Raw genomic sequence first — 26,187 nt, forward strand, 5'->3', positions numbered from 1 at the left:
TAAATAAAATTAATAAGCAGCAATAAGTAGTAATACCCTTTTATAAGTAAAGCCCGTTAATAAGTATTACCCTTAAATAAATAGTAAAAAAGTACTAATAAAGTACTACTACTAGTAATAGTGAAGCTTTATTATCGATTTTTACTCTCAAAAACGCGCATTAAGCAAGGCTTAATTGCGGATTATAGTGCGAAACCGAGTTACGTTGCGTGTGAAACAGAGATACATACATCGAGCAGATTCGTGATACATAGCGCGCGAAAACTAGGATGCTTAGCTTGTACTTTAAATTCGTGGTTAAAGTTTTAAAAAACGACACTTTGCGAACATGGGTTGCGCATTTCCCTTCAATTTTACCTGTTTTTTGTTAAAAGTAACTATTTTTTGCAATATTGTTGCATTTTCAATGTTATAACATAGGAAAAACGATTACGAGATACACAGATCGGGCATATTTACGCGTGGCAATTTGGGCATACCTCTGCGGCGTAATGTACTGTCTAATGTCATCTGAAGACGTCTGTGAGTAATCAATTTGCTAATAGATAAATGTTATGACCTTCACATTTTAAAAATGGAACCCTTGATTTTTTAAGCTTTGTTGCAAAATTGCAGTACCCAATGATGTGATGCGGCGACTGTCGCTCAAATATAACTTATTGACTTTTTTATCCAATTTTCCACCGTGTAATTTAAATGGACCCTGGCTGAAGCGCCAGACCAAAAGCCCCCGGGCCGAGGTTTTACCCTTAATCCACTCATAATTAGCTGAGATTAGAGTGTAATGCAAATTGAACTCCTACAACTCCCATATATCGGGGAAAAGTATTTACTCTCTTTTTTCTCCACTCTTTTTACACTTTTTGCAGAGAGCGTAATTTATGGTGGACTGATAAAAATTTCACTCTATGGCCATATAGAATCACCATTACAAGCAAAATGAAACGTTAAATTGTTGTAGCAGTTGGCGTAATGTTATATGCAAAAAGCGAAAGTAACATGATGGAAATAGGGAAGGTCGGGGGATCGAGCCTCACTACCTCCTTCCGCCTTACTTTTTTAAAATTAAACTCTTAATTACACTTTTCCACCGTTAATTGAGGGTGTAATTTTTTTTTATTTTTTACTCTGTTTACACTCGTTTCCCCGTTATTTTTAGGGAAAGTCCTTGGCCCGGGTCAGCATGCCCAAAACGTGTTAGACGGAAGATGCAAAGGTCCAGACTGTCCTCGACAAAAAGAAACTCTTTGTCCACACTGTTGGGTTCAAATCTGTTCATGTGATCATGTGTAGTGCGTTTGTGTGCAGATTTTTGTGCGATCACCAGAATTTCCAGCGTTAAGAAATTTTCGTGCATTCGGAGTTGCGTATGCCCAGACTTCCGTGCGTTCAAAATTACTTATGTCCAGATTTTCCTGCGTTCATTCGTGATTCCAGACAATTTAATTTTGAGCGCATGACGCTCCTAGTGCGTACACGTTCATTTTGGTCTGAACGAATTGACTTTTGTTCTAGGTCCTCAGACTGGGGACCCTAGTTGAGAAGACCGAACAAAAACGACGCAAGAAATGTTCAGCATGTTCGGTTTGTTCGGTATTATCGGTTTCAAATGAAAGAAATTGTCAGTATGTTCGGTCTAGAAAGTAAGAAAGCTTCGGTATATCCGGTTTTGCGAGATTCGGTATGTTCGGTTCGGAATGTAAGAAAGATTTGGTATGTTCGGTATTTAAACATAAGAAATCTTCGGTATGTTCGGTTTTGGACGCAAGAAATTGTCGGATTTTTCCATTGGGAAAATTGATATTTCTGTTTATAATGTAGTCAAACGTTACGATAGCGTTCTTTTTGCAGGAATTTCAAACTAGTTATGCAAATATAAAGTTCTTGATTATTTTTGAATTTTAGAATGTAACATACTTGTTGAAAATTGATGAAAATTTTGTTAAATAATTCACTCTCACTGGGATTGGACATACTTTCTTGTAGTTTACAAGTAAGTTCTTTGACGGTTGGTTACGTTTGAAACAGAACGTGCCGACCGAAATTTCTTCCATGTTTATTCGTGGTAGGAAAACTCAAAATATGATAGTTCTTAATTTTTCTCTCAACGATACCAAATCTCTCTTACGTTAAAGAACGACGATACCGAATCTCTCTTACGTTAAAAAACGACAATACCGAACCTTTCTTATATTATACCGAACAAAAACGACAATACCGACGAAAAAATCGTAAGGTCTTTTGTCGTTTTTGGCTAGAAAAAACCGACAATACCGACAATTTCTTACGTTTAAAAACCGAAGATTTCTCAACTAGGGGATCGAACAAAGCCGCACGCAAAAAAAGGCAAAGAGACTGACTCCAGATAATTGCTTAACAACGAAAAATGTACCTGGGCATAAAAATTAGGACGTCGCCTTAGTCATGTTTAACAACCAATCCATGCTAAGGACACAATAACAACGGGAATAATTTTTAAATTAAATTGGACCAATATTCGCAGATTAAAATCATACAAGTCACTCCGAGAAGCTCAAGGACTTTTTAACGGAAAACTCCGCATCCAAATAACTGAAGCTGTTATTCAGCGCACTTCCACCTCAAGTATACGCAAATTCAACCCTTTTCTGCATAAATTCAGCGGATATTTAGCGCATATCTTGCAGAATTTCAATGCATTTCTTAGAATAAGTGTTCTTGGTTTTAAAATAAACTTTTGTCATGAAATCCAATGGATCAATGGGGAAGTGGAAGAACACATTGCTAGGACAACGGGGACACAGTTTCAGGACTAGCAAGATATTGAAATTAGAGCAAAAATGAGCTCCATGACTATTAGAGCGAGCTAAAATTTATTTTAAATAAGTGGCCTTAGCGCAATTTCTCTGCGTAAATATCGGGGCACATCACCTTTTCTCAGTGCATTATAATGTGCAAATGTTTTAAGCTGAAACTTTTGAAAATTTCTGCACGTTTTTATCAAATAATTTTTAGAAAAAACAACCCGTTTAAATTCTTCAAATTCTTGAATAAAAGCCTTTTTGGAGTAAAAATTATTCCATCGCTTATTTTATTGTGTTTTTGGAAAACAATACATGTCATTGAAATTTTTCAGGCGAATGCAGGATATCTTAAATTGTAGTGAATTTAGTTCACAAGCAATAAAAACAAAAGCTGAATTGAATGCTACCTTTGTATCAGTATCTTCGCTTTTGTTTTTAATGGTTATAAATTGTCAAAGAGACGACAAATGTTCAACGCAGTTTCAGTGATTCAATTATTACTACACTTATTCCATGATTTAAACCTTACCGTTATCCAGATCCATTTCACACTATTGAATGAATCGTAAACTGCGCTTGGCGTTTTGGTTTATTTCTGGCGTTTGGCTGCTATCGATTCCTCCTTTTAACAATGAAAAATATACTTTCTTCTCTACTACTTTTACTAACACTTCTTTTTTAAATAACTCAACTACAAATAGACATTTGAAAGCCCATTCCACAAATATAGAGGGTTCATTTTTTCATTTAACATTACATTGACGGCAATTCCGTTACATGATTTCAACATATGATGATGAAAATTTGCCTGAAATTGAAATAAAAGCTTAGCTAATATAATCTTAGTTTCTCAATAATGATTTTTGTAAGGTTAGAGCTTGTAAAAACTTTTACCTGTTGATATGATTGCTGATATACCTGTTCCAAATCATTACTGTCTGATAAAGTTTTTTACAAGAAAGTGATTCGAAGTTTGTAAAAACTTGATAATTTTGACCATTTTGTTATTGAATGATGCGCAGTTTTTCTATTTCTAGCGAAATCATGTCACTCAAATTTCAATCATGACTAAACTCATAAAAATCTATCCGATTTTTGAAAAGATGTGTGCTTTTTAGCGTATTATTTCATGCAATCCCCTAATTTCTGACAAATTTCGCTCTGAATGAATTCTCAGAAAAAGCTGCTGAATCTATCTTGCCTTATGCTCTGGGAATATAAAACGCTTGAAACGGAAAAAATCAATTCCTAAATTTTATTTCAATGAAATTCGGTTGTTTTCAAGAACAAATTTGCTTTTTTGGCGCCCGTTAGCAAACCAACTTCCAAATTAATATACAAATTAGCATGAAATTATTTTTTCTCATTTTTTTCACATTTTAAAGTTTTTCACGCTTCATTTTTCTTTATTTGCTAAATATATAAACAAACACATCAAAAAAATAATCAGTTATTTAATCAATCCAACGACAAACCAATTAAAATGATTGAAAGATATGGTAGGATGTTCTGTGGAGAAAAAGAGAAAAATAACGAACAACACTGAGTTGTAGGAGATCAAAAATTTTGCCAATTTCCATTATTTTAAATTTTTTTCCACATAGAAAATTCTTCAATCTGCAGAGTTCACATTACATATTTGTCTGAAGGGAAACAAAAACCCGTAACCGATAAACTGCAGGACATTAGTTTTCTTAGAACTTCTCGGCGTGGAAAATAGACTGAAAAGGATCAGAAATGAGAAGATTTTATTTATAGCTTTCTATATTTTCAAGTCACATTAAAAGCTCGATTACTGACTTAAAATAATTAGTAATAAGGTATTTAACACACTTTTTCCAAGCTCTGTCTCCAAATCGCAGCATATTATTTTCAATTCTAATACTAACTGGTATTTGCTCTAATGAAAACTGATAAACTATTACACAATGACTTCAAGACCAAGCTTGACTTCAGACCCGGTTCAATGTACAGTTTTTGCCTCAACGAGAATCATTTTAGTAGTCAAAATTAGTCAAACTTTTTGTTCAAGCAATTAAAACCCGAGTCGAAATGTCACCGCCTCTCAACGCAAGTTTATGTAAGATAAGCGGTGAATGCGGGAAATTTTGTAAGATAAGCGGTTAATGCGGTGAAATTACATAAATCAGGCGGTGGATGCAATGAAAAAAAATCTTTTTTTGCTTGGTAACGTTGAAATTACATAATTTCACCGCTTATTTTAGCGGTGAATTTACATAAATTCAGCGCTCTGAAAAAAGTATCCAGATTATGTGAGATAAGCGGTGATTGCGATGAAATAACATAGATTTGCCGCATAACGTAGTGGGGAACTTACATAAATTCACCGCTCAGAAAAAAGTGATAAAATTGTGTGAAATCAGCAGTGAACGCGTTGAAATAAATGGTAAGAAGGGCGGAATTGTTAGATTTAGGACCCCCCCCCTTAAAATTACCCCTTAATCTTACATCCTTTTGACACTTTTTCTAAGCGTTGAATTTATGTAATTTCACCTCTAGAGAAAGTGGCGAGTTTACAAAAAATCATCACATTTCACCGCTAAAATATGTAATTTCACGGCTAAAAATTGCAAACCTCTTACAAAAATTCACCGCGCATGGTTTACAGAAAGTAGAGTGAATTCAAATTATAATTTAAACAGAATTACTAGAAGTTAATGAGAGATGGCGCAGTGGAAGAAGAAGTGCAAGACATGCAGGAGGTGAGATGTTTGAACCCTTGCAAGAGCGGTGAAATGCGGTGGCTTTTTGTAAGTTCGCCAATTACTTTTGTGGTGAAATTACATAATATCACCGCATTTCACCGCAAAATTATATACGAATTTTCTAGTGAAACAAAACAACTCTCCACCGCATATCTTACATATTTTTCCGCATTTTCCTCGACCCGGGAACGGGAGTAATTTCAATTACACATAAAGAGCAAGGAAGGTGACATTTGTAAGGCGACAAAAGTGATCTAAAGGTAAAAAGAATAAAAATTTTCAGGTAGAAAAGGTAAAAATGAAAGGCGAAGACATTGACATGCGAAATGAACTATTGGACAAGTCACTGGCTACCCATACAGTAAACGGCCCAAAATAGGCATTAATTACAGTTAACGGCGGCAAAATAGGCATCAATTTAAAAAATAAACAAGAACGCAAAACTGTGATATTTTGAAGAAAAAACCGTCATATTTTTTCTAATTAAAACGTTTTTCAAAACCTTTCTAATGTGTCAAACGCACAGATGACAAAAGGCTCAAAATAGCATGTAATGTTGTGAAAAACTATTACGATAAACATACGATAGACATATATTTCGTGTCAAAAGAAAAAAACTTGCTTTAAAATTGCTGCTTCCAAACGAAACACTTCATTAGCATAAGAAAAGATTTTTCACACCAGTCACCTTGCTCTCTATTGCCTCCCCCTTCTCCCCTCTCTCTTTCTCCTTCTCTCTCTCTCTCTCTCTCTCTCTCTCTCTCTCTCCTCGTTTGGGTCCTGCTTCACTGACACTTCACAGATTATCGAAAAAATTCTTCTTCAAGTCGCAGAACCAAAGACATTCAAACCTCTAAAATGGACAACATCTCAATATGAGTTGTCTGAATAACTGATTGAAGGTTGGAACACTTTCTGTGCAATTAACAAAAATTAGCAACAGCTGCAGTTTTTAGTTTCAGCATTGTTTTTTGTTGAAAAAATAAGAGAAATACGATGCAGCTTAAAATATCCTTTGGGGCCCCGTACCGAACTCCAAGTGTTAATCAGTACTGGGCAATTGTAAATGCAAATCTCCCATGTAATATAAGTTGCTCGCTTTCTCGCTTGAAATTTTCTTCTTTCAAGCGTATTAGAACAGCGCAAAAGACATACTTGCAACAGTCACGGTGGTGAAATTTTTTGTATTTGATGTCATTTTCTGGAACACATCCTTAAAAGCAATAAAAAATGTAGTTTGCTATTTTGTTAGATTAAAAAAGATTTGGCTTAATTCAAAGAGACGGTTTGGCCTCTGCACTCAAAACTTATAAAAGAACACTACCAACGAAAAACGACCGCTACAGATTGCTGTTAAACTATTAATGACAGATTGACATAATATATAAGCAATTTTTTGAATAAAAAGGTGGATTAATCACATTCACTGTTGTTGGGCCTTAACTAAAACGATAAATGATGAACAAAAAATGATTTCAAAAATGTGAAACTGGTATGTTTTAAAGATTCTAAAAGCATTTTGTAGACTGGGGAATGATAATTAGGGAGTGACAGAAATATAATTAATGTGCAAGAGAGAAAAAGAGAAAAAAAAAACAAAATAATCGAAAGTTTCTGAAGAAATGAAAGTTTCTGAAAAAAAATTTTCAGATGAGTGTTAGAGAGAGAAGTGGATGACCTTCAACAAATAAACGTAGTTTCATCAAATTTTTTTTTAAAAAAAATCTTGAACTAGTAAGTTTCTGAAATGGCTTCTGACTGCTCATCGTTGGTGATAAGCGCTGAAGATGTTTTGTTAAACAAAACAAAATTCATTTTTTTTATAAAAATTATTTTTATATATAAATCAATATTCTTTTAAGACGTACAACCTTTAAACATCCTTCCAATTGGACCATCTTTTAATGGCCGATAAGACCAAGTCCACTCTCAAAACTGATAAGCTAAAACAAAGCGCATTTGATTTATTTATGCAATTAGCAAACATACTGTTAGCCATATTTCAAAAAGACTACATCATAAATCATGCTGCACAATTGCGGACATAATATTCATCCTTCGAGAGCAATGCTTACCTTAAGCGCCTATTAATGCGGCGGAATTTTGTAAATCTTGTCCACAATTTATAAACACACAATTTCACAATTCAAAATCAGGCAGAACGTGAATATCTGTGTTCAAGATATAAACATCGTTTGTAAAATTATGACAGAAATTGAAATTCAAATCAAAACTAGCGCATGAGACCTTTCATTGATGAGACTTAGTTGAAAGTTGTAAAAAGACGAACAAAAATCGGATAAAACCAGAAAAATTGAAAACAAAACCTGTCATTAAACGGAAAAATCTTAGCCACGTAAAGAAAAGCATTTACGGGCAAAAACCAGAAAATTGAAAAGAAAATGTGCAAGAGGAAAGTGTTGAAGTTATTAAGGAAATTAGTTTATCAGTGAAAATTTTTGGACTTCTTAAGTCATTTCTTATCATCACCTATTGGGTCTCTTAGTGTTTTGATAATGTAATTTAAAAACAACGAATGTGAACTAATACATTTCACTAAAACTTGAAAACAAATCATAGATTTAGAGCAGTTTAAACCACAACTTTTAAACGGAAAGCATTGAACACGTTACCTCAAATTGAAGCCACATAGATCATACATTAATCAGCAAACGTCTTAGGACTACAAAAATGACAACAAATACAAGCCAGAATTGAGAGTTTCATAGAAAAATGCAAGAAGAAACTGTTGAACACAAGGAAACTATGTGCGATTATTCCCCAAAGACACAAGAAAGATCATTAAGTCTCACTTATAGGGAATTGGATTTCCCCTTAGCGGAATTTTGGATGGAGTCATTGACTTTTCTCTCAATGAAACGTGAAGAACCGACAAAATTGTGAACAAATATTGAAAAAATACGTTCTCCAATAGAATTCGGATTCTGTAGATTGTTAAATTCCGGTGAGACAAAAATTACCCTTTTTATTGCTGATCGTTCTTTAGGATCATCAAATTAGTCAATAATTTATCTAAAAAACAATTTTTAATTCACATTTTGATACCAAAATTCTAAAACTTTGCAGAATTAACGCTAAAAAGTGAAAAAAATCACATCCAAATATGAAAGGTTCACAAAAAATTTTAAAAGTCAATAACTCCTCGAAAAAAGGATTTTAAAAAGTTTTTTTAATTCAAATTCAAGGCTCGAAGAGTTTTTCAATGTTACTATTCACGATTCTCTGCGATGAATATATCGATTGGCCAAAATTGACTGAACAAAAAAAAACGTTTGAGTATTTAGTTACCCCCCCTTCACTAAGTGGGGTCGGAACAACTAACAACGTGTCATTTAGAACGATAATGAAACTACTATGACGATTCGCCCAATTATTGTTGCTTTTTCCACAGATAATGTCTTGACGAGACTTTGTTAAAGTTGACCACTCAAGAGTTCAAAAAACACAAATTGCCTGTGCAAAAAACACAAATTGCCCGTGCAGTTGTTGCGAAAAATGAGCCCTTTTTCGAACACAAAATTTTACCACCATTAATAAATTTCAAATCATCCTCTAGCGATATTCCTTATTGTCAGTCTTCTGGTAGATATATCGCCTTCAATGACATCAGTAACATGGGCTCCGGATTTCTTCACAAATTTGACGACTTTCTATGTTCAAGTAAATTAGCCATTTCTTTGAATCGATCATTGGTGGACTACACTCCTCGTTTGTATGGAGTTCACGCTGGGCGAAAATTTGCGCCCTCAAAATTTTACCATGGTTGGCATTTCTCAGACTTTCTTGACTTGCACAACTTCACTTACTCTGTCAAATCTATCGAGGTGAGTTATTTTATGATGACCGCAAAATTGGGATCTTTTCCGTTTGTGACACCGCCCTCCCTTCCAGAACGTGTCATTACATAGTAAATCATTAAGTTAAAATATTGCACGTGCGTCGGGGGTTGCAAATAATATGCACCCACTAAGCTGAGGGGGGCACAAACGGAACAGATCCCACAATTGATGTAAAATCTATAAGTTTACAATTAAGTTAACAGGTGTCATTCATTCCACGATCTTTAGCTCCCTTTCCATTTCTCGCATTCTAACTTAGCCAAGAACAAGTTATTTAAATAGGAGCTTCCGAGCCAACTGAAGACGCGAAGTACATCCACGCAAAAAAACACCAAAGTTGTGTCTTGAGGCCCAAAAAAAGACGAGAATAATCGGAAAAAGTGAAAAGTTTTGTACTCAATTTTTTAGGAATAAAATACAATTTCACGGAGAATTACATGGTTTTCTATGGTCATATCATTGGAAATTAGTTTTTTGAAACAAATTTATTCCAGCAAATTTTCTGCCGAAGAAAGGACTGAACAATTGTTATACAATCTGTTGAAAAACATTACTATCAAACATTTTCATCGAAAGCGCTTCGTTTAACTTTTTCATCACCTTTTTATCCCCGCGTTAGACATAGCTTATTTATAAAGAAAGAAGGTGATATTTTGAATAAACTAATGTGGCACCAAAGAGATCTTTTGGATAATTTTTTCTACATTTTGTTGAATGAATTTTTTCATCATTCAGATCACCTAGCCGCATTATGATCGTCATTATAAGCAGCTGTCATAAACGCTTGTTCTTTTCTCATACATGATTGCAGTAAAACATTTCATAAAACATTTCGTTAAACAAAACGCCCTGAGAATCCACCTGTACCCAGTTTTTTATATTGCTTATTGCTAAAATTTTACTACATTTTTCCAATAATTTGTGATAGTTTTTCTGAGTTTTTTTTCCTCAAGAGTAAATAATGTGCCGCATTGTGTTCTTATCAAGTTCTTACAAGTTATTTTAGAGCCCTAGAATTGGGCCTTTTGGGCCCTATACAGAACATGGATTCTAATTTAAGAAATGTGGATTTTACTCGCAAAATTTGGTAATCAGAGTTCCAATTAGGGCCTAATTTAGGCTCTACTTTTGAAATAGGACTTAATAGGCCCCGTTATAGGGCTTTATGAACCTTGTAAGGACCTGATATGAACAAAATTCTACAGATCATTTACTCTTATGGAAATAATTTAGCGAAACTATCACAATATATTAGAAAACAAAAATTAAATTTCAGGCGCAATATAAAAATGGGTTGATATGGATTCTGAAGGCGTTTGAATTAACGAAATGTTTCACTGCAAGTTTTTATGAGAAAAGCTCAAACTTTTCTGACACCTGCTTGTATTTAAGATCAAAATGCAGTGTAGAACGAGTTATACAAACATCTCTTTGCTGCTACATTAGTTTTATTCAAATTAAAAGTTTCCTTTGCCATAAAAAATTATAGAAAATTCCTAGGCAAAAAGACACAATTAACTTTTTCTCTTTTTTATTTCAAATTATAGCACACAGCAATACAACCTAACAAATATTTACTAACAAATATTTACGCCGTAAACTCTTCGTTTAACTTTTTCATCATTTTTTATCCCGGCGTTAGACGTGGCTTATATAACAGTTCTTAAGAACTTTGTAATATATTTTAATGTAGTTTATTAGCTCGCGTTATGTTTGCTTCAACTGTTTGAACTTTTCGTTGCCTTTGCAGTTAAAAATGTGTCACTGGAAGATAATACATTTGAAAATAGTGTCTTAGAAATCTTTGAAAATGTTTTAGATAAGTGAAAAATTTCCGATTGACCAGTCAGACAGGCTGGAAACTACTTCACAAAATAGTTGGCTAAAGTTGCTAATTATTTACTGTGCATAACTTTTTTCTTCAAAGTTGCACTATTCCTAAAATCGCTCTCTTGCCCAGGAGTTTACTAAATGTTCAAATAAAGAAAGAAGTTGATGTTTCGAATAAACTAATATGCCACCAAAGAGATATTTTGGATAACTCTTTCTAAGTTTTGTTGAAATATATCTGAGTCCCACTTTTTGCTAGCAAAAGTGGAACTCAAATTTATATGTCTTACTACGCAAAAAGAAAATTATACAAGGTATGTCCTCAATTTATGCAAAATCAGACCAAAGATTCGTAAAAGCGATAACAAAATCAACAAAATAATTGTATAATATAAATGAAACAAAATACAGTGAGATGTTTTGTCGATTCAAACGCCAAAGACATCCGCAAATTTTTGTACAGCTGTGTGTTAAATTTTTTTTACTAAAACTATTTAATTCAATTTTTCTCTTGCCTAGGAAATTTCTAAAGGTTTTATTTAATTAACAAAAGGAGTTGATGTTTTGAATAAACTAATGTGACACAAAAGTCATCTTTTGGATAAGTCTTTCAACATTATGTTGAATAAATTTGCTCATCATTCAGATCACCTAGCCGCATTTTGATCTTCATTATAATCAGCAGTCAAAAATGTTTGGACTTTTCTCTCAGAAAAATGTTAGTTATCCAAAAGATCTCTTTGGTGCCACAATAGTTTATCCAAAACATCAACTCTTTTCATTAAACAAAAACTTTTAGGAATTTCCTGGGCAAGAGAGCAAATTTAAATATATATTTTTAGTAAAAAAAAATTAGCACACAGCTGTATAAAAAGTTGTTGATGTATCTGGCGTTTGAATCAACAAAATATCTCGCTGTATTTTGTTTTATGTATCTTATGCATTAATTTTGCTAGTTTTGTTTTCGCTTTTACGAATCTTTGGTCTAAATTTGCGTAAATTAAGGACATAACTTGTTTAAATTTCTTTTTGTGTAGTATGAGAAATAAATCTGAGTTCCAATTTTGCCAGACAAAAGTGGAACTCAGATATATTTCTCTTACTACGCAAGGAGAAATTATACAATATAAGTCCTCAACTTAGGTAAGTCCAAACTCTCATGAACGGAAAAACAGAAATAGAAAAATAATTATTTTGATTGTCCCGGAGGCCTGTGGCAGAGCATACCAGCGCTGAATCAATCAAGAAATTTTCTGCTTTTTTCTGGATGGCCAGTTTTCGGTTCATGTCACAATTTGCAATGGCTAGTCTTAGCTTTTGAGTAAAACTTACAAATTGAAATATATTTAGGTCTGCTTAACTCCCACCAACAAGGTTTCCATTGTATGCGATTCAAACTTCCGCGTGGATTCTTGTTAGAATTAATTTGCGTCGCAAGTCAAAACCACGAAGCTGAATGGGCTATATGATAATTATCTATACCCTCACTTATAAATAAAGAGCGTGTTTATTACTATAGTAACTACCAGCAATGAAAGTATGACATTATGCTGCTCAGACTTTATATCGGCGCATGAGTAACTTTCTCATTATGCAGGATAAATTTAACCTGGGCGAAATTTATGAACTCGGTATGACCATACTGAAGAAAAACTGCACATAAAAGAGATTAAAATATTCTGGAGTTGCAATGTTTCAGAATTGAATAAAGTTTCTACTCTTGAAATGTGCTGATTCAGCGTTGAATTGCTCTGAGATTCAAGTGCGGGGTCTCAAATGCTATGGAGCAAACGTCCATCAAATTTTGCCAATTTCTGGTCGATTTCGCCAAATATTTACGGAATGTCTCTCAGGTTTTCAACTGAAAGCTCATCAATTTTTGGTTAATTGTCATCAATTTTATGAGATAAGCTTAACAGGGGGTTAGGATTTCATTGCAACGGTTTAGATCATGTATTATTTTACATTGTCTAATTTTTCAATTCAACAGATAACAATTCAAACTGACACGAGGATTTCAAATTTGCGATTGTGCATTAATAATTACAATCACGTATGTGTGGATTTTACTTTCAATTTTATGTATTTTTATAGTTTTTATAGTTCTCACAAATTGGTCAATCCACAAAATTATTCTGAAGCAAAGTTTACGTCCAATAAACAAAGTTGCTGGGCAATTACGAACACATGATTAGTATCTAAAATAGACTCACGAACAGCGCAAGACTCACGAAATTCTCCTATTTTAGAAGTCTGTACTAGCTAGTTATGATTAAAATAATTTTGTGCACTTTTTAAAATCTTACTCTGATCATTTCTCTCATTAAAAAATTCCGAACTTCGTGAAACAATTCAGTTCGATCCGTCCTCTCCTGAATCATTTTGTTTGCAGTTCTCGGTTCTCTGCAATCACATTATGTCCACGTAATAAAAAATTCTTCTATGGCAAAGTTTTGATCGCAAAAGATTCGATCTAATCAGTCTGGATCTCAGATCCTATTCTAACTAATCAGTCTGGATCTCAGATTCTAACTAATCAGTCTGGATCTCATATATTACCAAATTTGAAGTCCTCCATCAAAAGTATTTTTATCTTGTGGGAATTGGAATTTCGCGGTGCAAATTTGTTTTTTTTCTAAAATATATTTGATGCAAAGTTTAGGAGTTTAGCTGTCCTGGTACAAATTTTTTGCTCGTCTTTGGGCTAAAAATAGATTCGCCTCGGGTATGTGTCAAAATGTGGGTATTTAGGGCCACGAACGGGACTGCAGATTAAGGGTGGCTGGTAAAGATGATCCCGAGCTCAACCAACCAATGTCAAGCGTCGTTACATTCGAGTACGGACGCAAAGATATGTGCAAGCTATGTCACTTCAGAACTTGCCATATCAAACCCCGTCGCTCAATAGCGGCCCTATTTGACAAGATCAAAGGGAAGAAAATTAGCCAAATCATTGATCGGAGACAGTTTTCGCCATTCATTAATGCAGCAGCTTGGAAAATTAAGTATGAATTGGTCAAAAAAGTAAAAAGGGGAGCTTCCATTTCAGAAAATAACAAACAAAAAGAACTTCAGTTTGTTGTTTTGCACTTACGAGCATCTGATCGACCTTGCGCTTTGCGAAAATTGAGCCCTCAGAATATTTTGAAGTTGATGACGTTATATGGTGTCGATAACAGAACACTTCTGTACGTCATGACAAACTCACGTGTACACGGCGGACACTTGACCTATATAAAGCGGAATTCATCCGCTTTATCCGTTTTTACCTGGTCGGATGTCACGATATTTAAGCATATAGCATTCCAAAGAATGGGAACGTATTTAGTATACGCGGTGGAATTACAATTACAATCGATAGCTGATGGTTTGATAGAGACGTACCCGGGTCATAAATTACCCAACAGGCATAACCACTGGGGATTTTTAGCCCCAAAGGTTTGTTAATGACGAAAATGTGTCAATCGTTTCTCAAAACTTGAAACTAGTTCGTGGAAAGAAAAAATTTGATATATCTTAAATTCCCTGAAAGATAAGCAAACTAATAAAATCTTTACATGTTTTTAAACAAATTTGGAATGTGGTCTTTATCTCATCAAGATATGTTGAAATTTGTTATATTTAAAGATTTCTTGCTTAGATCATTCGTCTCTAGGAAGTATCTCTAAGAAAAGCATGATCCTTTTTGTCTTGGCCAGATGTATCAAGACTCTTTCCAATAGACCAATATATTGATAGAATCTTTCGCTCAAATTTTTGTGACAAGTGAATAGCAAATAGTTGTTGATAATTTTTATTGTAAATTTATTGAGAGAATTATCAGCTAGTGCTAATTGACTTTTGCAAGTAAAAATGTCTTGGAAATAATTTCACTACTTAACTCTAAACTCATAAAAGTTAACCATTACCCATAAGTGTTTGAGAGAGAGAGAGAGGCGAGGAGTGAGTGTGGGAGGGAGAGAGGGAGGGAGGGTGATAACAAAAGAGAAGGAAACACTTTATTGTTGAAAACATTAACAACAAAGATATTAGAGCAGCACATTTACTTTAGCTTACCCAGGATGGAAACTCTTGGTAATCATACAAAGAACATATAGTGATCCATACAAGATAAACACATTTTTATTAGGCGTCGTATAATATTTTTATTGTTATCACGAACCATATATGATCTCTTTTTGAATAGTAAGAACCGTATATCACATTTCTATTGGTGTTAATATACCTACGTCCAGATTTTCATCCGTTTAATGCATTTTCCTGCTACTTGGTACTGCAAATGTATCACCAATGAAAAGCTGAGTAACTCGCTAAAAAACAATCTTCCTTCAGGTCAAGAGTTAACAAAAATTGCTGTTGTGGTGTCCAGTGAGAATATTTGTTATCAATTTTAGTTTTTGGCTATGGGCTGATACTATTGTTCTAGATAGCAGAAAATTATACTCTGAAGGCGTATTGAACCTAAAAGGTGTGACAAAATAAAGGTTTTCTGGGATAAAAATATTTTGAACTGCCTGACTACAATACACAAAATACAACAAATTTTTTGAACCTGATTTTTCCATCTGTTACTAATAAATATTGGAGCCCAAATCAGTGTATTGATTTTTTTTAGTTTCTTATGTTTACTAAGAACCATTTATGATCTTAGCATGTTTTCTAAGGTCCTTAAAACCATATTTTAATTAGTGTGATCACCAAGAATCCGATATGACATATATTTACATAGGTAAAAGGGAAAAATAGTGTTGATTATTTTAGTAGCTCTACCACTCAAGTAATGATTTTGATTTTTAAATGGACATCTAAATAAACTTGTTTAAATAGACATCTAAGTAAACATCTAAACATATATTTATGTAAGTAAAATTTCTTTTTCACGTTCAAACGATTCTCATATCTTTTGAAAACATAATTGATGTTTAGACAATTTGATTTCTTTTTTTAAATCGAGAAAAACTGGAAAAGTTCTAATTTCAAAATGCATACATTTTCTATGTGTGAAATGTATTTAAAAATTTATATCGATCCTTGGCTATTAATTTTTGCCCTATTTGAAAGATTTTTTGAATGCTACAATTTTGTCAAGAAGGAGATCCGTGTCAACAAACGTACAAAAAAACATTCAATTCTTTTGAATTGGCAGATGAAATCGGTATAGATGTAGTAGTAGTGATAAATTTAACCAAATACGATGGTTTTTGTTGTCAATGTTAAGTTTTATTTGCTCATTGTTTTCTGAAGTTTCCTTTTGTTTTTTCGACCAACTGTGTACACACTTTTTTTAAATTTTGAAAAACTTCAATCCTCATCTATTTAGAAACTCTGAATTGCTCTACTGATTTTCTTGCTATTTGCAATAATACTAAAAATAATAGCAACATCAGCAAAATTTTGAAAGAAACACAATATATCATTTTTGCCTTCTTTCCACCTTTGAGATTCAAATCTTTCTTTGAAAACAAATGATTTTTGGATGTAGATCTATCTAATTGGATTTTTTTGTAGTTTTTTGTCTGTTGTTGGCCGCATCCTCAAATTCTGTACCAGCTGCTCTCTATGATACTTACTTTTGTCAAGAACTATGTTTTTTGAAGTCAAATCAATGTAATTCTATGATACTGAAAGCTATTCATCGACTTTTGAAAGTTCTCTACCCATAAAAAACTTTTCAATGAATTTCTTTAAAGATTCCGCAAATTACAAATTTTAAGGTGGTGTGTTAAGATAGTTGAAAATTTGTCTGCAGCCTGCTTGATTACACAAGGAAATCTTTTTTGATGAAGACTCAATCGTTAATGAATTTCATTAATCGCTCTTCCTTTTTTACTCGAAACTCGTTTTGAACTTAAGCTGTCCATATTTGTTATGCATTGGATGTTGGATACTCGAAGTTTCTACAGCTGTTTTTTTATGAAAACTTAAATAAACTCGAGCAAGAGATCACTTTCTACTTTCTCTCAACTGAGAATGCAAAAAGCTTTGGGAATTTATAGTTACGTAGTGCCGTGGTTTAAAAATCTTTTTCTAAGCGTGCTTATCTTTGAATTGCTGCTTGTTGCAAAAACTGATAGTATATGCTTTGCATAGTTGATTCAATTTGAACAACACTGAAAAAAAATCTTATGAAGCTGCTTTAGATTTATGAAAGGAAGTTATTTTGCAGAATTCAAAAACTTTCAAATTTTTTTACTATGATCTTTTAGAACAGACAACTTTTCATCAACTATTTTTGAAGTTTGTGAGCAAAGTTTTTTTTAAAGCAAATCGTCAGTAACCTCTATCAAGGTCTGAGCATACAGAATTAAACCTAAAGCTTAGAGCACTTTGACGGCAATAACAGTAAAAAAAACTAATCTTTCACTTTTTTCTGTTTTAAAGATAATAGATAAAACAACAGTCATTGAGACCACAGTCACATATTTACTGTACAATTGCCTCTTCTATTCGATTAATTGGAAAATTATGTGCAAACTGCTCATTAGCAATCCGTCTTGTTAATTTTTTCTTCCATTCATTGAGATTATTGATTTTGAATGTTCAAAAGAGAGATTTTTCCTTTTCCGAGCAATGCACTGTGAGAAAATGAGCTAACTCATTTACTCATTGAAACATCGCTTCAGCTAGCTCATTTTCTCATTGTGCATCGCTTGGAAAAGGAAAAATCTTTCTTTTGAAAATTGCAAATAGATAATTTTAAAATCTTTCTGAGCATATAAACTTTAAGCATATGTGAACAACTAATATATAAATATAATAACATAAAGCCAAACAAACAATTACAGACAAATAGAAACTTCCTCAAAGATCAATTTACACTTTAATGCCAAAGAAATAATCCTTCATATCGTGTTTCAAGCCTCTCGGTCACTGTATTATTTGAAAAAACAAAATCTGATTTTCTAATCACAGCATTTTCAAAAGATAACTATTTATGAACTCTTAAGATGATAATGAATTTTTCAAGTTTCTTTTGATTTTCCTGCATAATTATAAAAATTCCTGAACTGACAAGTGAACCACAAGATTTAATTGCGGTCAATTCCCATTACAATTGGGAAGAGGGAACGTGGTCATTCCAAATGACTCATCATCTCCACTTTTGTGCATAAAATCACAATATTTATCTCCTTTATCAGTTTGCTGTGAACAATACTTGACCACCTCGTGAATAAATCCTTCCAATTTGTTACTTCTCTCAATTCTGGCTGGATCTTTTATCCATTTGTCGTGATACTCAACGAGAGCAAAGTTCATCTTCGTCAACATTCCGTTTCTAATCATATCAAACAGAATCTCGATTTCAGAAGACTCCGTGTCCATTTTTACAACAATTTTGGGTTTTTCGCCCGCGTGCACTCGCCTGTTTGGAACCCGGTTAATAATGTGTTCCGCGAAAAAGTCGCTCAATTGTACGGACACGACACTTGATTCTGGAGTTCCGGGTTTTGTCAAACTCCAAGTTTTCCCGGCGATTGTTCCCGAAACGTCAGTTTTGTCCTTATCGTGCAGAGATCCTTTGAAAAACGTTACATTGCCGATTTTGTCAGAAAGGGCTGTACTTTTCAAGAAATTTGTGCGCCATCCGCATTTGTTGTAAGCAATTTCCAGCGCTTCTAGAATTGGTGTATGTCTAGGGTTAGGTTCAAAGCCAACCGCGCAGATGTATTTCGAGTCCAGTGACAATTTGAGCCTTCTCTCGTCTGGCCGACCAAAATAGGTATCGAAGTAATCTAAAAACTTTGCTTTCGGGTATAAATGCGGCTCGTATAGTTTCCGAACTGTGATTCCCCAATTTGCACCGACGTCCAGAAAAATGTGGAAACACCCGTCCAATGATGGGCCAGATTGTTTATTGGACATACTGGAAACATCTCTGGTATGGATATTTTCCATGGTTGGCCTTAGCCCAAACAGGGTATTTTTGTTACTCAAAGCAGCAATCCAACCGCAGCAAAAAATCGTTAAACTTGTAATCATTGCGGTGCATATAAGGGTGAATTTTAAGTATCGATGATATGAAATCCTGTAGTAAAATTGTTGATTGGATTTCATGGCTCCTTTTTTGTTTGGTTGCTATCTACCTATACAATAAGTGAGACCTGTTATAATTTAGATCAAAAACGTATTCATGTTTTTCGATTTGTTCAACGGCTGGTTTTGCTTTTTATTCTCGTTTGGCGTAGTTATGAACTGCCTTATTTTCTTCACCTCGGTAACATAACATTGTTTCTATCAGATCGCTTTTGGTTGTGCTTTACGATGGTTACAAGGATACTAATAGATCCTTTTTCTGTGTAGCTGTTAATTTTACAAGCAGATATTGTTTAAAATACCGGTAGAAACGAAAAATTGTTTCTTGCAAACAATCGCTATCACTGTTAGAAGGAACTATCACTGTTAACATCGCTTTATCAGAGGAGGAATTCGTGTTTCACAATTAAAGCCAGTGACCGTAACGAAATCACAGTGATGCGATTCTAAGCAGGTGGCGAACATTTCTTCAGATTTTTGTATTCTTTACATAATGTTTGAAAGTAGCAACCAAGACGACTGTTTGTCATTTCCAATTATAATCCCAAAATTGCAGTTTCAGAAACGAAGTCACCGCATATATGAGTCATTATGAAGACTCCGCGCACGGAATGTTACATTTACAAGCGGTTACAGTATAGGGACGGATTTATGGATGATTTGAGTAGGGGAGAAATTTTTTAAGAAAATAGAAACCTCAAAAGAGAAATGGAAATTCATTAAGAAAAAAATCGGAAAGAAAAACATCACGTCACAGAGTTTTCTGCGAAATGGGCATCTACAGAGGGCAGATTGTTCCATTGAACGTCGAAAAAATAGAGCGAAAATTTCAAGAGTTTAACTTTAGACCTTTTACTTTGAGGGAAATCTATAAAGTTATTGACAATCTAGATAACAACAAAGCACCAGGGCCGGGATACATCAATGCTTGGGCATTGAAGTCCGGAAAATATGCTCCTGGGACACATCTTCAGATTATATTTAACGATTGTATTCAAGAGAGAGTTTTTCCAACAATTCTTAAGGATGCGCTCATCACACCAGTTTCCAAGAAAGGAGATGTTTCTGTTTTAACTAATTATCGTCCAATTTCTGTAACACCAAATTTCGCAAAACTTTTGAAAGGCTTTTACTTAATCAGTTTGTAGAATATCTTGAAAAATTTGCGCTCTTGAACAAAAAACATTTCGGTTTCCAATCTCGAAAGTCGTCTACTGATGCTGTGTTTTATTTTATTGAAAAAATAATAGGAAATAAAGAAGATAACAACGAACAAGGTGCTGTGTTCTTAGATCTTGCAAAAACTTTCATCTCAATTTCACATGAGATATTTCTCAATAAAGCTGAAAATTTCAACCTCTCTCAATCAACAATTTTACTTCTCAAATCTTTTATCGAAAATCGAACACAATGCGTAAAACTGGGTATTGACTTATCAGATAAAATAACTATTAATCATGGTGTTCCACAAGGAACTGTGTTAGGACCTCTTATTTTTCTGTTATACGTCAACAATTTTTCTGAAAAGCTGGAAGATGAAAATGATGTTGTTCAATTTGCGGATGACACTAGTATTATATGCAAATTTGAACGTAATGAAAATATTCTCCAAAAATTGAAAAAAATATTAGAACAAACAGACAAATACGTGACAGAGAATGGACTCACTTTAATTGCCGATAAAACAGAGATGTTATTCTCTACAAATCATACTAATTCGGAACCAGAGTTTTCACTTAAAGGCAAGTTATCAAACCAGCTCATGCATGTCGATATCTGGGAGTACAAATTGATTCAAACCTAACTTTTGAAAATCGCCTGAACTCAGTTTTAAGCAAAATGGCTAATGCAATTCGTTCTTTGTATCTTGTAAGAAATCAAATACCTTTGAAAGTAAGAATTGATGTTTTCGAGTCAGTTGTACTCTCTCATCTCTCTTTCAGTGGAGTGTTCTTTCAAACTCTTACAGTGAAAAACATAAACCGCATAAACAGGCAAATTAACTGGGGAATGAAATTTGTTATTTTCGTCAAAAATTTGACCACTCCATTGATCTTCTCATTAAGGATCGTATCCTGCCAGCCGAATTGTTTATCTCAAAAGTTAGCCTAATGGAGCTACAAACAGACATAAGACAATGGGAAACATCCGAAAATTTTAAAATGTTTTCTAGTCGCCATAACGCTAGACAGAACAAGAGAACAAATCAAATTATTTTAAAAAAGACAACGAAGACGAAGTGGAGTAACAAATCCTTAATCTTGAAAAGCGTTCAAAAATGGAACAAATTGCCCTCTTCAATCAGAACTTTTAACAGTAGAACTTGCTTCAAAAATGTTTTAACCGAGTTTTTGCTCGATCAACACAAGAAAGTACCCGTTAATAGACAAATAGGAGCCTTCAAATCCTATTTTTACCTATGAAAAAGAACAGCCACAATTTGAAGATTATTATATTAATAACAATGCTGATTAATTTATTTAACATTTTAGAGCATGTAGATATCTAACCTTAGGGTAATAGTCTGAGTAATTTACATGTTTCAAAAAAATATATATGCGTGTGTTGTTAAAAAGGAGCCAAAAAGATGCCCGCATAAATAATTGAAAAGTCGCCTCACGTGGTTCCAGATCTTTTAATTGGTACTGGTAGTGCTCGGCCATATCAAAGCCCTCTTAACTATGCTCAACTGAAGAAAAACCAAGACGATCAAGCCTAAAAAACAGAAGGTCAATCAGTGATTAAAATACTAGGATTATACATCCAAATTGTAAATTCGGTGAAAAAGTGATCAATCTCTACTTTTTCACTTTTTCAAGTCTTTACTTAACATTACGCCAGCGTCCTAATCATTAATTGATATTGCACTAATTTATGGACATTTCCGACAAAGGACGAAGAGATCGTATTATTACGGTTTAATATAAACAGAAAAGACGGGGTAAAAAGGACCAAATGGTCCACTTTATTTGAAAACTCAGTCCTCTACGGGTAATCATACATATCATAGAAATTTTTAGAGACAACACGTGAAACAGAATAAGGCACAAAAAACGACATGTCGAGCAATTTTTCTTAAAATTTATAGTTTTATTGTGGATTCGTGCTCAGTTACCCTAGTCTAATACCGACGGCTAGTTTGCAAGATCTTGCAAGAATCTTGTAAGGTTACGCACCATCTTACAAGATCTTGCAAGATAGCCGTCGGATATGCAAGAATCTTGCAAGATAAGCGTCGTACTCTTGCAAGATTATTGCAAGATAAGCGTCGAACTCTTGCAAGATTTTTGCAAGATTCTTGCAAGATAAGCGACGATCTTGCAAGAATCTTGCAAGTTAAGCGTTTGATATTTGCAAGATGGGTGTCCAGAAGTCTAGTCTTAGCGTGGGCCTCTTTGGCTTCTTTAGTGACTAAAGTCGGTGCATTACTGAGCTCCAGTGGGAGCGCACATGGCCATTTTTCTATCATTAGCTGGAAGGCGGTGGAGACCTTTTTATCATCTTTTTCACTGCCTACTTAACAATTCAAGCTTCGTGCGGATAGAACAAAGCATTTAAACGGTCATTGGAAATTTTTTCTGGAAATGAGTTTTTCAAATACGTTATTGATGACAGAAGTTATATGAAAGCTTCTGTTTTGAACCGAGAGCTCCCTCCGATAGACTGAACTCATAAGAGAACATGATCTTTAACTTAATCGGACCTTGAAATTGCACTTTTTCTTTTAGATTTTTTTGACGCCTATCTTGTAAGGTTTTTGCAAGATAGGCGTCTAGATCATGCATCTTGCAAGACAAGCATCATTTGCAAGAATCTTGCAAAATCTTGCAAGATAATCGTCATTTGCAAGAATCTTGCAAGATCTTGCAAGATAAGGATCGGAGTTCGTCTGTGGTATGGTCCTCTTGATAAATTTAAATTAACTCAATTTTTGACTATTAAGATGAAGCAGGTTTTAAGTTGACAACCCTAGAATATAACTTTTAAATATAGTTAATTTTTTTATTTTTTACACGCCTGCTCTAAGAGCAACACAAATTTGGAGATATAACAAACATCTGAATTCAAGTGTATGCTTTGTGTTTGCTCCTGATTGTTTCAAATATAAATTCCTTAGTTTTCTTCTTCTCCTCTGCTAGACCCATCATTTGTCTGTGCTATTTTTGAGAAATACTTTCATCTAGATTATCAAAGTTTTTAGATTTCTTGAAGGCCAACAAATGAAAAGTTCTCTAACAAATTGTGAGAAAAACTTAAGCCATTGCAACTATTTTATTTGGGCTGACAGGTTGCAGATCATAAAGAAATTTAACAAGATGGCCCGTGCAAGCCTTGCGTAGCACGGAATTTTCGAAAATGCTTCGCAAGTTTACGAAAACCAGAGGAAAATTTCTTTCTAAGATCAATTTCTCTCACAAACGATAAAAAATTTCTAGCAACCAAGTCAACAGTTTAAGGAAGATGTTCTAAAATTAAAAATCTCCAAATAACAGAAAGAGATCATTAAAATTAACAGTTAAATTCTTGATATCTTGTGGGTCGGTTGAAGATAAAATGATAATATAACTAGTTTCTCCTGTATTTCCGAGGTATTTTTTTCTGTTGTTCTGGTTTTCAAAACCACCTAAAACTTCAATTCTTAGAGTTCACAATTCTTATAGTTCACAATTCTTGTAGATGGCAACACATTTAGTTCACAAATCTTCAGGTCAAAATGATTTCAAAGGTTACGAAAGTTTTTTTTGCAATATTTTAGAAGAAAAAAGGTTCGCAATTCGAAACCCTACAGATTAAATTTGCACTCTTTTGGTTGATAAATTGCCTATTATTATGGAGCAAATTTTGAAATGAGCTTTGAACTCGAGTTTACTTAGATCATTCCAACATATAACAAACGGCAGAATTGAAAAGCAATAAATTTTTTTGTTTTTGGTCTTCTGTGTCAAATTCTGGTAGAACCGATTTTCATAATCTGTATAACAAAAATTTTCAAATTATCCTAAGTAATCGCAGGAAAAGAAAACAAATGATTCAATTATTCTGAAATTATTAAAATTCGGGATTCTTGTTCACATAAATTGGGAATTCGAACTCTTGTAATTTTTTTTCTGAAAACATTGAATGCCATGTTTTGTATTTCAACTGAAGTACAACAGTTTATCCGACTGTTTCCATTAAATCAGACTGCACTTTTCTACGAGACAATGGTTAAAATTGTACAAGAGTTTAGGATGCTAACAGTTTTAAACATTGCATCAGAAAAAATCTTTCTGTTTTACCAAAAGTCTTCTTTTTGCAGTTTTTTTAAACAAAGATTTTGTTTTTATTTGTTTCTGTATAGTTTATAAGGATAGAAACTAGTGACAAAAACTAGGAAATTTATGACATAGCACAAAGCCATAGGTTTACAGTTCAAAAATAAAACTAAGCAGTGCCTTTTCGTTATTTGCACAGATTTCACATTCATACTTTTTTAAATTTGAATTACCTATTGCAATGATAGTTTCTATTCTCTCTATAACAGAACACTAGTAAACTTTTATATTGAATCCGGAAATCAAACTCGGATTTTAGTACAAATTAAGTGTCATAAAAGTGAGAGAGATGAAAAGTCTAGAGGAAAAAAAGAAAAGGTCGTTTTTCTTCATTGTTTTGTCTTGACTTTTCCTTTGTAATATAGGTTTTTAGTGAACTGTTCGTTTTTGTTTCTTTCAATTACTGAACATGCATAATCCAATATAATTTCTTTATATAAATTTGTATCGATCTTATAATTAAACTTAAAAATTTCCAATGTTAATCTAATCCACCCCAACCACCGCCTATGGAAGAATTATAATAAAGATTTTCTCGTTTTTCTTTTTTCTTTCAGTTCCCTTTCCAATTTTGTTAAAATCAGCTTCTTTGCTCTTGAATAAACTCGTCAAATTGTATTTGACAGACAAAATTAGCTTCTTAGTACAAATATATATTTCGTTTTACCTTGCGATGCGTACACAGAATCAGAAAATTGGACTGAAGGAAAAAAGCTAGCCGTGCATTTATTCCCCTTTTTTTGAAAACATGTTGTTACAGAAAGTGAAGAAACGCAAATGGCTCAAGATTGCCCCTTTTCAACACAATTTTTCAATGCACTCTGAAATTATTTTATCACCCATCAAATTCACATCTAATTGCGTCTAGATCTTTGGAGTTCTAATCAATATGACTTTTGAATAACATCTTTCAACAGTCAACTTTCTATGTATTAATTAACATTGAAAACTACTGAGCGGCCCTCTCTTTAGCATGAAATATACATTTGTTCATTCTCTACTCTTTTTGGTATGAACTCTGTTTCTGGGACTTCTAGTCATTTTATGCCCCTGTTACAATATATGTATTGTAATGAAGCACGATACTACATTATGAGCGTCTACCATTACCAAAAAAATTATTTACAAAGAATGTTACTGGCACGTCTTCTTATCTTTTGACGACCAATGTGGGAAGCGCTTAAATCAGTTTCCTTACGTCAATTAATTAACTTAAAATGCAAAACAGTTCCAAAGAAAAGTGATTACAGTTACGGTCGGCGACAAGAGCATTTCACAAAATTTAAATACTTTTACGATTAAATGTTTTATGACTACAAAATGCGAAATTATTATGCAATTAATCTGTCATTTGATTCTTTTTGGAAAGTGCTTGCGCGAAAAGCCCATTCCAAATTGCGTAGTTCTCAACTACGAGTTTAAAAGTGAAAAACAGTGACTGAAATTTCCATTTCGAGCACCGCCTTTTCATCCTCGAAAATTGTAAAATGGAAAACACTTCCATAGAAATCTGATTAGTAGTTACGTTTGGCGGTAAAGCCGCTTCATAAAATTTTTATCCTTTTAAACTGAAGCAAAATATGACAATTAGGGTAATCACCAAAATTTACGTGAAGCAGATTTTGCTAAGAGGCGATGA

The 26,187-nt window shown here is 33.6% G+C and overlaps 1 protein-coding gene across 1 annotated transcript; it reads left to right on the plus strand.

The window, feature by feature from the left end:
• Positions 1-9,049: 9,049 nt before the first annotated feature.
• On the plus strand, positions 9,050-14,646 carry LOC142345060 (uncharacterized). The gene is made up of 2 exons (XM_075397141.1): positions 9,050-9,354; positions 13,951-14,646. Exons 1-2 carry the CDS (start codon positions 9,145-9,147, stop codon positions 14,644-14,646), a joined length of 906 nt encoding a protein of 301 aa, XP_075253256.1. The 5' UTR covers positions 9,050-9,144.
• The last annotated feature ends 11,541 nt before the right edge of the window (positions 14,647-26,187 follow it).

This window comes from Convolutriloba macropyga, chromosome 8, assembly GCF_964194025.1.
Source record: "Convolutriloba macropyga chromosome 8, txConMacr16.3, whole genome shotgun sequence".
Taxonomy (NCBI): Eukaryota; Metazoa; Xenacoelomorpha; order Acoela; family Convolutidae; genus Convolutriloba; species Convolutriloba macropyga.

What these genes read in the sequence shown, in the direction of transcription:
- LOC142345060 (XM_075397141.1), top strand. Translation starts at nt 9,145, where the DNA reads ATGGGCTCCGGATTTCTTCACAAATTTGACGACTTTCTATGTTCAAGT. An exon ending in ACTCTGTCAAATCTATCGAG is followed by an intron (nt 9,355 to 13,950) that starts GTGAGTTATTTT and finishes GTGGGTATTTAG; the next exon opens with GGCCACGAACGGGACTGCAG.